The sequence below is a fragment of the Pelophylax lessonae genome (genome assembly GCF_965119305.1).
Source record: "Pelophylax lessonae genome assembly, chromosome: 6".
NCBI classification, from domain to species: domain Eukaryota; kingdom Metazoa; phylum Chordata; class Amphibia; order Anura; family Ranidae; genus Pelophylax; species Pelophylax lessonae.
In genome coordinates, this window is record NC_138773.1 from 55,532,084 (window position 1) to 55,545,824 (window position 13,741).

Consider the following 13,741-nt stretch of genomic DNA (forward strand, 5'->3'; position numbering starts at 1 on the left):
AAGCTTTTCCTGCCATGGGTTTTGGAATTTTGTTCAGCCAGATGGCATAGACAGGTTGGTGACCTCAATTGTTCTTACTGCACTTAAGCAAAGCAGCTTGGTCACTGACCTGTCCTCAGTCTGCTGACTGGACAGTAAGGGAGAACTAGTTCCGATGGTTGGAAGACTGATGTATGATAGCGCTGGACCGTTAGAAGTGAAAATTGGTTTCCGATGGATGAATGGATTTACTGTAAAGTGATTTTTCCTTCAAAGAAGCAAATCCATTAATGAAGTCTAGTGTGGGTGGAATCTTTTCTGGTCCTAGGCTGCTACCTCACTGATATAAACACAAGGAAGTGCTCAACAAATGGCAGATTCTAGCATGTGTATGGAGGAGCTCCTTATTAAAATAATTTAAAAATACTTTTTGAAACATTTAATAAAGAGCATCAGATGCAGCCAACGTGTTTCAGGGAAATAAAGCCTTCCCCTTCTTCAGGGTTTGAGCAGTCGAGGTTTACAAAATCACAACAGAATGCACAAAGGAATCTGTGTTAAGGCTTGATGAAGAAGACTAATGTCTACTGATGGCACTGTAGGCACAGGTCCCTTTGTGCATTCTGTCAAGGTTAGAGAAGGCAGATAATGGGAGAGGAAGAGGTACTGATTGACTGCTAAGGCAGAGGCATTGATTGGCTGCTAAGACAGAGGCATACTATCACTGCTTCTGCTTTCTACATTTTTGGTTTTACAGAATTAGCCAGGACGTATGTGGGAATTAGAGGTCCTGTAGGCCTAATGGGGTTACTGTGGGTCATAGGTAAGCATATGGGTGCTATTTTTAGCTTCCGACTTTGGGTCTATTTTCAAAGTTTGTATACATAAAAATTGCAGAGATGTGAATGGGTCCTTTGTTAACATTTGCTGCTGTACTTGCTAAGCACTAGATTTATCTGGTATTCGGCTGTTTGCTGTTGCAGAATGAAATAGAGTAAGCACAATAGAAATTACACAATAGATAGGAAAACCCATCTTGAGCCGAGTTATCAGTACTGAACACTTTCATACTTTGCAAAGTTTTAACGAACCAGGGGGAACATGTAAGGTCTTATTTACATAAGATCTTAATAGGCTCAATTCTCATGTCTGCCGGGGCACCCCCAACTATGGGGGTGAAAGGGTATATTGAGCTAAAAGGCTAAGTACATATCACCACTAAGAGAAACATTTTTTCGGTGTTAAGTCGTGCTGTTTGGCATGTTGCCTGCAAGAAACAAATCACCGCTCTGAAAACAATCAGCTGAGCCAGATGGATCCCAAGCAGCTGTGGCAGTCCTGTAGGAATGGGTGCTCACCAAGGTCCGTGACCTGAGGAATCCATGTGAATGAAGAAGAAGGTGGCACTTCCAGACCCAGGAACTTGGAAACTTGAGTTTATTTCTTCAAATCATAAGTACAACATCAGACAAGACCACAAGACAGACTGGACAGCAGACGCGTTTCACACCTTGTGCTTATTCATTGCAATGAATAAGCACAAGGTGTGAAACGCGTCTGCTGTCCAGTCTGTCTTGTGGTCTTGTCTGATGTTGTACTTATGATTTGAAGAAATAAACTCAAGTTTCCAAGTTCCTGGGTCTGGAAGTGCCACCTTCTTCTTCATTCACATGGCATGTTGCCTGCAACATCTGGTCTATGTCAGATGCTGCAGGTCCAATGGTGGGTTTAAAGTAAACCTTTGGCCAGGTTATGAGAAGTTTTTTCATAATCTTAACAAGAAGTAAATTACTCTTAAAACAAATTCTCACTGTCCTCTGTAGCTGGGTACAGGCTTTATGGAACAATTCATCCTCAAAGTTCACAGCAGAAGCACCAAAGTCCTTCAAGTCATTATTCCAGCAAATCAACTCTATCTGCTCCTTTCTCTCAGTAGTCACTCAGCAGCTTACCTCATCCTGTTACCCACATCGATTAGTGACTTAGTAGCTCAACTTGTCCTGTGCCCACCTCCAGAACACCTGGTACATTAGAAGGAAGGCTTCTAGGATACAGCTGGGAGGGAACAGGAGAGTGAAATGAGCTGCAAAATTACTGCTAAGAAGGGAGCTGAGCTGCTGGGGGAAGACATTAATACGTCAGTGCTTCTGCTGTACATTTTGAGGATGAACTCCTCCACAGTGCCTGAAGCTACAGAGGTCAGTAAGGGGTTGTTTTAATGCCCAGGGAATGCTTGCTTACGGATATGTAAATTATTGAAGGTCTATAGCCTGACAGGTTAACTTTAACTCTAGCCAAAACCATAGAGGCCCTAAATGTGTCTCTACATCCAACATCTATGGAAACAATACATTTTAGGAGCAAGCATACTATAGCAATATAATCATTTCTGTCTGTTAGTAGTCTTTGTTTTGTCTTGTACATTCCTTACAGTTCCTAAAGCCTGGTACGTAGCAACATGAACAATACTCACTTGGGACTCTATTAATGGCTCTTAGCGGCCTTAAAACTCGTACAGTGCGGATGGCGGACAGGCTGACGTTATGTCCATCCAGAGAATACTCCATCATCCTAGAAAAAAAATGGCATGAGGTAAGTCATGTGATCAAAAGAAAGGATATGTCAGTTCTACTTCCCATCTACTCACATTCCTCCCCATTTTAACCATATTTGCGCAAATCAAGCACATTTTACCAATGTTTTGGTCCCAAAAACTGGTTTTGCAGTCGAAATGGGAACAGCTGGAAACTATGTCTGCCAGAGGGCATGCTTGGTATACAGACCTTATAGAAAAATGGCATCCCACCAAACATTTTTTCAAAAGCATAACCTTTTCTAGGTGCCCCTTCCACTATTACTGCTGGCAAATGCAGTTAAATAGTAGCTCACTATTTGTTCAAAATAAGTCCATAACTCCCTGAACTGCTTTAAACAAAAAAAAAATAATAGATGCCAAAAAGATGAACCAAGATTATCAAAAGCTAAGACACATTTTTCTCATGCAGGGAAAAGCACAGCTTCACTTTTAAGCTCAACTCTTGGTTAGAGAAAAAGTAACTAATGCTGCGGGGCCTCCTGCACATTGGAAGGGTTAAATGCTTGTTTACTCTAAGGCAGTGGTCTCCAAACTGCATATGCCTTGACCTCAACCCTACTGAACACGTTGGGATTATTTTCAAGCCAGATCTCTCATCCAGCATCAGTACCTGACCTCACAAATGCTCTTATAGCTGAATGGGCACAAATTCCCACAAAATCTTGTGAAAAGACTTCCCAGAAGAGCAGACGTTGTTACTGCTTCAAAAGGTAGGGTTGGGTGAGTAACTCCATATGTCCTGGGTTATGGAATGGGATATATAGGTGTTATAGCCAGGTGTCTACAAACCTCTGGCCATACAGTGTACTTGTTGTATTTTTAAATATTAAGGCTTAAGGCCCGGAATGTAGTGAGCGGGCCTATGGGCAGGAGTTGGAAACAATATGGCAAAGGCTCTCATCTACCAGCAGGTGGGTTGTCACTATCCCTAGTGCGGCAAGGACTTGAGCAGTTTGGCACCATTCACAGCCAATCACAAGCCCCCTACAAGCTAGCTGCAGGATTTCTCTAAGGCTATTTCTCTCTGCGTTAATTTGCACTGCATCACTGTATCATGGTTTCTTTTTGTGGTGACCATCCATCTATTCATCTTCTTGGATCCCTTGAGCATTGCTGCATGAAGACAATGGAGGATTGCTTCTTTGGATTTAACACAAGCTGGGCTTGCCTATCTTGAGTACCATTTGTGTGTGTATCATACACGTTTTTTTGGCACAAAAACATAAGTATATTATTTTGGATTCTATAATATGGTTTTAAAATGACGATAGCGCTGTACTTGATATTTTGTTTTACTTTTTTAAAAGAATGAGGAAGAGTTAAAGCTGAACTCCATGTACAAGAGTACAAGAGCCATGTGAATTCATTTTGGAATCTTGGTGTGCTTCGTTTATTTCTTTCAGAAATCTACAGTAAGCAATTGTGAAACTTTGCTATTGTGCAGGATCTTTCTTTAATAAAGACCACTCACTGCTGCTCTCTCTCCTTGTGCAGGGTGACTGGTCCTGTCTCCACCCCCCCCCCTGTAGTTTTCTACAGGCAGCCTGTAATGGGTGGGGCCTAATTGGCCCCTCCTACATCTCTGCTCTCTGCACAGTGATGATGTCACTGATACTTTTATATGGTGATTTCTAGGTTTGCAAAGGCATTTGGTGCACGCAAAGTAGATTTATATCCATTGTGGCTAATGTGGAATATACACTTCGCAAATAAATTAAAGGAACACTTTTTAATCAGAGTGTAGCATCAAGTCAATTCAACTCCTGGGATATTGATCTGGTCAGTTAGGTAGCAGAGGGGGTTAATAATCAGTTTTAGCTGCTTTGGTGCTTATTAAATTAAAAACAGGGGCACTAAATGGGCAACAATGAGATGACCTCCAAAACAGAATGGTTTTACAGGTTGAGGCCACTGAATTTTTTTCCCTACTCATCTTTTCTGACTGTTTTTCACTAGTTTTGCATTTGGCTAGGGTCAGTGTCACTACTGGTAGTATAAGGCGATACCTGGACCCTATTGAATTTGCACAGGCTTTTCAACTCCTTTAGGATGGCACATCAATACAGGCCATTGCCAGAAGGTTTGCAGTGTCTCCCACCACAGTCTCAATAGCATGGAGGAGATTCCAGGAGGCAGCCAGATACTCTAGGAGAGTTGGACAGGGCCAAAGAAGGTCCTTAACCCATCAGCAGGACCGGTATCTGCTCCTTTGTGCAAGGAAGAACAGGATGAACACTGCCAGAGCCCTCCAGCAGGCCACTGGTGTGAATGTCCCTGACCAAACAATCAGAAACAGACTTCATGTGGCCCTCTATTGGGCCATGTGCTCACTGCCCGACACCGCAGAGCTCGAATGGCATTTGCATTAAACACCAGAATTGGCAGGTCCGCCACTGGCGCCCTGTGCTTTTCACAGATGAGAGAAGGTTTACCCTGAGCACATGTGACAGACGTGAAAGGGCCCGGAGAAGCTGTGGAGAACATTATGCTGCCCGTAACATTATAAACATGTGAAAAATGACTCCACTTACTGTTTACAAAGGACAGATGCTGGCACTACAACACAACTAGAAAACACAACAGTGCCGTGCTGGAATGTGGAAAGAGGTCAAATTACTCTGACATATAAAAGTCCTACATGTGAACATTTCCTTTGAAATGTATTAGTGCAAAATCAAACAGAAATGCATAGTGCAAATAAAATATATGATGAAATTCTTATATATTTCAATACAACAGCACATTGAAACTGGGTATATAAAAAAGTGAAAAGTCCATATAGCATGAATGAATGGTGTTTCAATCAGAAGTGAAGTTAATGTCCAAAAGATAAAGATGCTCCGTGTTCCGAAACAAAAAGATAACACCGCAAAGTGCATCCATCACTATAAAGAAGAATCAGGAGCGCTGAACAGAAATCATGGACTCTACTGCCAATAGCAAAGAGTCATACAAGCCATAGGCGATAAGCCTTATGGTACAACAGTTGGCTGTCTGCGTCTCCTCCGATCCATTGAGTGCTCAAAAGACAAAAAGTATCCACATAGTGTAATACCATCAGAGTAAAAGTTTTTTAAGAGGTTAAAAACGTACATTTTCCATGTAAATAGTGGGCAATACAAAGTGTGATCATAGATCACAGTCTCCAATGCGGGGAGTATGGCAAAAAACTCTTGGACAAACATCTTCAAGAACAAAACATTCAGGGGTATGGGAAATGAATACATCGATACACACCACACAGGTTGAACTGGATGGACTGTTGTCTTTTTTTCAACCTCAACTACTATGTAAATCTGCGCAATGTCATGGAATAAGCTCAATCTAGCCCGACGTATGTTTCGTCCACATGGACTTCATCACTGGTATGAGCATGTATCCATGCTTTGCGTATATATATATATATATATATATATGTATTCAATTATCTCCCAATTAACTCCATACTGTGCATTTACATAGTTTAACCACAATGGGAGGAAGTACCTGTGCCGTGGTGTACCGCGTGCGTTTCAGGCCTTTTTGTGCTATGGGTACTAGTTATACATATAGAAGATGCTATTGAAAATCAAGCCTCACTCTCAAAGTGAGGCCAGATTGAATATGGTTGCATCTCGCGGGGTCATAAATCTTTCACGCATGCACAATCCCTTGTGTTTCATGCCTTGGTTTGGTTGCCGGTTGTAATCGCATTTGTGCGCTCCACATATTACTAGATGGCGGAAGAATTGGCATGTAAACAAGACCTTCCATGCATAGTGGAACAAACCACTGGGCTACTGATTTACCCGATGACGCAAACCTGTTTGGATTATATTACAATATGCACCATCATCATAGTCAATATATTAAATACAGTATAGCACTAAGCCTAGACTATGAAGAAGCCACAAAGAGACAGTTACTGATCCACCAGGAGACATGTACCGCCCTCCCTTACATTGTGGATATATGGAAACTACAAAATACAGAATACACATTCCTTTGTAACATATCTTGTGTAATACTATGAAATCATTAAAATATATTAGTTGATAAACCGTTAGCATAATTTATTTATTAAAAAAAAAGGGGGTTTATTGAAATGTTTTGTTTTTGTTTTAATGTTAAAACCTTTGCAGAATACATTCTATAGAAAGCAAACAACTTCATGTCCATCGGAATGTGTCAAAAAGTGTATTATAAAATACCTTACTTGAACCATAAGGTCCCATAGATAATAAATTTGAATGGAAAATGATTAAAAATTAATAAAAATAAATGCTAGTAAAATTAATAAAAATTATTAAAGAAGTTCTTGCCCCCTTTGACCATAGCTCATGCCCCATTGATAAAGGCATTGGCATCCCATTCAACATTCATGCCATAGGGCCAATAGGATTTGAGCTCATAAATCCAATAAGTCTCCGAATGTGAAACACCTCTAATCGTAGAACCACCCTTGCATGGGGATAGATATTCATCAATAACTAGAAATTGGGTACCAGTAGGGTCTTTGTTGTGATGGTGAAGATAGTGTTTGGGGACACTGTGGTTAGTTGCACCCTTTTTAATATTAGCTATGTGTTCATTCACTCATAAAGAGAAAGAGTGTATAGTACGTCCAATATATTGCTTCTTGCATGGACATGTCAGCAAATATACAACATTTTTAGTGGCACAGGTAGAGAATTGTTTCATCCCATATCTCTGGTTTGTGACCGTGGATTCAAATGTATCTGACTTTCTCCTACCACATATGTTATAATGACACACATTACACCTGCAACAGGGGTAGTAAATTATGGAAAAATGTTAGTTTCTTTGGTGGATCTATTATATTGGATGCAATCCTGCCTTGTAAAGAAGGTGCTCCCCTATATGTCACTTTTGCCTGTTCAGGAAGGAGAGGGCCTAAATTCAGATCATTTTTAAGAACCTCCCAATGTTTGTTTATGATACCTTTAATTTGTCTATGTTGGATAGAGAAGGAAGTGAAAAAACGACCATTAAAACTGAGCGTCTTTAATTTAATAGTCAATTATTCTCCAAAAAGGTGAACCTGTCGATATTGGACACTGTTAATATATCTGTATCAATGGTTGTACTGGTATATCCTTTCTCTATGGATCTCTGCTTCAGAATCTGTGCCTGGCAGAGATATTACAGCAGTTGCATCGCAACTGCAAAAATTGACTGTAAGGGACAGATTTCAACCACGCTTTGTGGGCGGAATATAGCCATTATGGTCTGTAGGTTTGAAATATGTCTTAATCTTCAACCAATCATCAACGGCTGTAAGTTCGAGATCAAAAAAGTGTATTTTCTCTTTTCTCGCCTCTTAGGTCAAAGAAATGCCTTTGTCATTGGTATTTAGATGGGTCATAAAATCATGCAGAGATTGAAATATATAAGAATATTATCATATATTTTATTTGCACTATGCACTTTTGTTTGATTTTGCACTAATACATTTCAAAGGAAATGTTCACATATAGGACTTTTATAGGTCAGAGTAATTTGACCTCTTTCCACATTCCAGCGTGGCACTGTTGTGCTTTCTGCCCGTAAGACTGTTCAGCATGACCAGTTTGGTGGTGGGTCAGTGATGGTCTAGGGAGGCATATCCATGGAGGGACGCAGAGACCTCTACAGGCTAGACAATGGCACCCAGACTGCCATTAGGTTTTGGGATGAAATCTGGTGCAGTGGGTCCTGGGTTCCTCCTGGTGAACGACAATGGCCAGCCTCATGTGGCGAGAGTATGCATTCAGTTCCTGGAGGATGAAGGAATTGATACCATTGATTGGCCCCCACACTCGCCTGACCTAAATCCAATAGAAGACCTCTGGGACAATATGTTTTGGTCCATCTGACGCCACCAGGTTGCACCTCAATCTGTTCAGGAGCTCAGTGATTCCCTGTTCTAGATCTGGGAAGAAATACCCAAGGACACCATCCGTTGTTTCAAAAGGAGCATGCCCCCATGTTGTCGATCATGCCCCTATGTTGTCAGGCATGCATACAAGCACGTGGGGGCAATACAAACTACTGAGTACCATTCTGATTTAATGGACTAGCCTGCTGCATCATTTTTTCACTTTGATTTTCGGGGTGTCTTTGAATTCAACCCTCTGTAGGGTGATAATTTTCATTTTCATTAAATGACGTGGCATCTTTTTCGGTCCTAACACATTACCCAGTCCATATCAGTATAGATATCCAGCATGATATTTTTTCCTATTGAGATCTGATCTGTTTTCAAAGTGTTCCTTTACATTTTTTGGACAGTGTATCTTTTGTTCATGGAGTTCCGCATTAAAACTTCTAGCAATGTTTTAATGCTACCTGTCCCACTGAAAACCACTTTCCTACTCTTTTGAAAACAAAAAAGTTTGAATTTAAGTTAAGCATTAATCAAGCCACTTTCACATGAATACCTAAAATATATATAAAAAAGACTTTTGTTTTCTTAGAACAAAAGTGATTCTTATATAAGCAGACACAAATAAAACAAAGGGGATTTTGGTACAAATTGGGTAATTAGCATTCTTCCTCCCTTCATTCGCTATTTACAGTAATTATACAGCGCTTTGGAATAGGTTGGCGCTCAGACAAGAAAAAAAGCTCTAAGTAAATAATGTCCGTTGCATTCTTGTCCACGATAATGAGCGGTATCATTTTTCAGCATATATCAAAGTGTGTATTGTATTGATTTTTCTATCCTTGTTCTATATGTCTTCGCAATCAAGCTATTGTGGTTATTTTCTGCCACGCCACGACACGTTATCGCTGGCTGTCAGAAATGATTGCTATTCTTCTTTTTTTTTGAAGATGTGTGCGTGGGGGTGTCGGGTGTTTTGGGGGGGGGGGGGGGTTAGGTTTCTTTTTCTCCTGAATTAGTCTGCCCTCATTTTTTGAGAGTAAGGTAGGAAAATCCTAAAAGATTTGATAAATGCCCATGATGAAAGCTGTGGCTGCAACCATATTGTTTGCTCTCAGTCACTATGGGATAATGTGATGAAAGTTTGTTGGCAGGAATGTAGTAGACTCTTACCTGCACACTAGTACCTCACTGCATGCTGGTGTCTCCCTCATAAATTGTACCCTGAAAAATGTACATTGTGTCCTGGGTTCATCCTAAAAACAGCAGTGCACTTCCTGGGCCTAGGCACCCATGTTCCTTGAGCCTCATAGCAATGCCTCTGACAGCTAGTCTCAACACATTTTGGATGAGATTTGTTGATGTAACTACTGTGCTGCTCACTGTTTGCTTAGCTGAAGAGACAGATGCATTTCAGCATCTGCAGTGCTAGGATCTCCCTGCTTCAGGATTCATCCCTTAAAATAACTCAACACACAGCCATTAATGTCTAAACTGCTAGCAACAAAAGTGAGTTCATCCCTAAGTGGAAATGTCCTAATTGGGCCCAAAGTGTCAATATTTTGTGTGGCCACCATTATTTTCCAGCACTGCCTTAACCCTCTTGGACATGGAGTTCACCAGAGCTTCACAGGTTACCACTGGAGTCCTCTTCCACACCTTCATGGTGACATCACGGAGCTGGTGGATGTTAGAGACCTTGCGCTTCTCCATCTTCTGTTTGAGGATGCCCCACAGATGCTCAATAGGGTTTAGGTCTGGAGACATGCTTGGCTAGTCCATCACTTTTACCCTCAGCTTCTTTACCAAGGCAGTGGTCATCTTGGAGGTATGTTTGGGGTCCAGGGGCGGACTGACCAGTCGGGCATTTCGGGCATTGAAAAATAGAAAAAATATATAAATTCTAAGAAAACAACTCCCCAATAATATGAAGTGCAAATTATACATAAATAAATATATAAAAACGTGAAAAAAAATATATTAAGGATAAGTGAATTAATAAATAAAATCTAAAAAAATCTTTTTAGTCCATAAAAGAAATTTTTATAAAAAAATTGTCCATAGTGAATCTTCGCAAGTGACAAAGAAAAAAGTGCAAACGTGCAAAAAAGTGCCACTATCCAATAACTGCATGTATTCAATGTCCACACGTGGGGATCCCACCTTCCGTGCACCACTATTTCCCCTAAATGGACTCACCGGAAATTAAGCTGGTGGAACCAGCAATCACATTTTCTTAATAACTTTCCAGCCTGGTGGTCGGTTTCCTCAATAATAGTTATCCCGATTGGTCAGTGAGAAGAATGTCCCTTACATTGATGGTCAATGAAAAGAATGTCCCTTACATTGGTGGTCAGTGGGAAGAATGTCCCTTACATTGGGGGTCAGTAGGAAGAATGTTTGTTACATTGGTGGTCAGTGAAAAGAATATCTCTTGTATTGGTCAGTGAGAAGAATGTCTCCTTACATTGGTGGTCAGTGAGAAGAATGTCTCCTTACATTGGTGGTCAGTGAGAAGAATGTCTCCTTACATTGGTAGTCACTGAGAAAAATGTCTCCTTACATTGGTGGTCAGTGAGAAGAATGCTCCTTACATTGGTGGTCAGTGGGAAGAATGTCTCCTTACATTGGTGGTCAGTGGGAAGAATGCTCCTTACATTGGTGGTCAGTGGGAAGAATGCTCCTTACATTGGTGGTCAGTGAGAAGAATGTCTCCTTACATTGGTAGTCACTGAGAAGAATGTCTCCTTACATTGGTAGTCACTGAGAAAAATGTCTCCTTACATTGGTGGTCAGTGGGAAGAATGTTCCTTACATTGGTGGTCAGTGGGAAGAATGTCCCATACTTTGGTGATCAGTGGGAAGAATGTCCCATACTTTGGTGATCAGTGGGAAGAATGTCCCTTACATTGGTGATCAGTGGGAAGAATGTCCCTTATATTGTTGGTCAGTGAAGAAAATGCTCCTTACATTGGTGGTCAGTAGGAAGAATGCCCCTTACAATGGTGGTCGATGGGAGGAATGGCCCCCTTACATTGGTGGTCAGTGAAAATTATTTAAAGTAAATAAAAATTGTTAAAAAAATGATTGTAAAGCACATCCAGGTAGAGTGCTATTTAGGATGAGCACACGTATGTGAACAGTAATGGTGGAACATATGTATGGTATCTTCGGGGACGTCGGAGTGAGAGCAATTCTAGGGCCATAATTTTGTAACATGCTGGTCAGAGCTTTTTATTTTAAATTTATTTTTTGTATCTTTTTTATTAAACTGTTCAGCTAAGAAGACATTTGTTGCACCTATTATATTGTGCTTATTCAGGAAAACCTTAATTTTGGAAATGTACCATTGTTACACGTTAATGTAAGTTTATTTTTCTTTTTTCTATAATAAACATTTATTTTGAACATAGTGTAGAGAAATTCTGTGACGAACAAATGTAATGTGGGCAGTGCAAGATGTAGGCGGGGCTTTGTGTGGGTGGGGCTTGAGTGTGGGCGGGGACACATGGGGGCCCATGATCTCTTATATCCCGGGGGCCCCATGAGTTGTCAGTCCGCCCCTGTTGGGGTCGCTATCATGTTGGAATACTGCCCTGCGACCCAGTCTCCTAAGGGAGGGGATTGTGCTCTGTTTCAGTATGTCACAGTACATGCTGTCATTCATGGTTCCCTCAATGAACTGTAGCTCCCCAGTGCCGACAGCACTCATGCAGTCCCAGTCCATGACACTCCCACCACCATGCTTGACTGTAGGCAAGACACACTTGTCTTTGTACTCCTCACCTTGTTGACACCACACACGCTTGACACCATCTTAACCAAATAAATTTACTGTATCTTGGTCTCATCAGACCACAGGATATGGTTCCAGTAATCCATGTCCTTAGTCTGCTTCTCTTCAGCAAACTGTTTGCGGGCTTTCTTGTGTATCATCTTTAGAAGAGGCTTCCTTCTGGGACGACAGCCATGTGGATCAATTTGATGCAGTGTGCGGCGTATGGTCTGAGCACTGACAGGCTGACCCCCCACCCCTTCAACCTCTGCAGCAATGCTGACAGCACTCATACGTCTATTTCCCAAAGACAACCCCCGGATATAACGCTGAACATGTGCACTCAACTTCTTTGGTTGATCATGATGAGGCCTGTTCTGATTGGAACCTGTCCTGTTAAACCGCTGTATGGTCCTGGCCACCGTGCTGAAGCTCAGTTTCAGGGTATTGGCAATCTTTTTATAGCCTAGGCCATCTTTATGTAGAGCAACAATGTTTTTTTTCAGATCCTCAGAAAGTTTTTTGCCATGAGGTGCCATGTTGAACTGCCAGTGACCAGTATGAGAGAGTGAGAGTGATAACACCAAATGTAACACACCTGCTCCCTATTCACACCTGAGACCTTGTAACACTAACGAGTCACATGACATCGGGGAGGGAAAATGGCTAAATGGGCCCAATTAGGATATTTTCACTTAGGGGTGTACTCACTTTTGTTGCCAGCGGTTTAGACATTAATGGCTGTGTGTTGAGTTATTTTGAGGGGACAGCAAATTTACACTGTTATACAAGCTGTACACTCACTACTTTACATTGTAGCAAAGTGTCATTTCTTCAGTGTTGTCACATGAAAAGATAGAATAAAATATTTACAAAAATGTGAGGGGTGTACTCACTTTTGTGAGATACTGTATATATGTTTCCTTTAAGGATCAATAGATGAGTTTTGTCTGGAATTCTGCATTATTACCAAACAGATGAGACTCTCATGCTCTGGTAGAGATAGTCTAGGTATTTCTAGGATGTTTTCACTCACGGGTACTGCATTCTGTGGCCTGACGCTTGTGTTTTTGACGTAATCAACTCACTAGAGAAAGCCCAATGTGCCAAACAGAAGAATACATTCATGTATCTTTTGCTGGAAAATGATCGGCCCATCTCGCTAATAGGCACGTTACTTCCAAGTCCACTTATGGCAGAAAACAAGCCACTTATTATGTTGACATTCACGCTGTTAAAAACATCAATTACTCCACAACGCACTGGGCAAGTCGCCTGGACACTTGTTAATTAGAAGCTCTCTCTTCAGTGTGGGGGTGACAAAATGCTTTCTAGACAGTCTGGGTAAACGGAAGTGCAGTTATGGGATAGAGGCTCATGGTGAAGTCAGACCTGATAGCTCCACGGTATGACATGTTCCCAGTGATGGGGGATTGTGGGCGATAATGCAGAGGAAGCAGCCAAGATGGTTCAATAGCTTTATCCTTGGTGATGGGTGACGAGACAGCATCAAATCCGCATATCCAGT

General features: G+C 41.3%; 1 protein-coding gene across 4 annotated transcripts in view; it reads right to left on the reverse strand.

Moving 5' to 3' along the window:
- CACNA1H (calcium voltage-gated channel subunit alpha1 H) overlaps nucleotides 1–13,741 on the reverse strand; it is a 742,004-nt gene that overhangs the window by 304,471 nt on the left and 423,792 nt on the right. For all 4 annotated transcript variants that reach the window (XM_082260602.1, XM_082260600.1, XM_082260601.1 and 1 more), the window contains exon 5: nucleotides 2,453–2,550. In XM_082260602.1, the coding sequence (XP_082116728.1) occupies nucleotides 2,453–2,550 (98 nt within the window). The remainder of the gene's footprint in view (nucleotides 1–2,452; nucleotides 2,551–13,741) is intronic.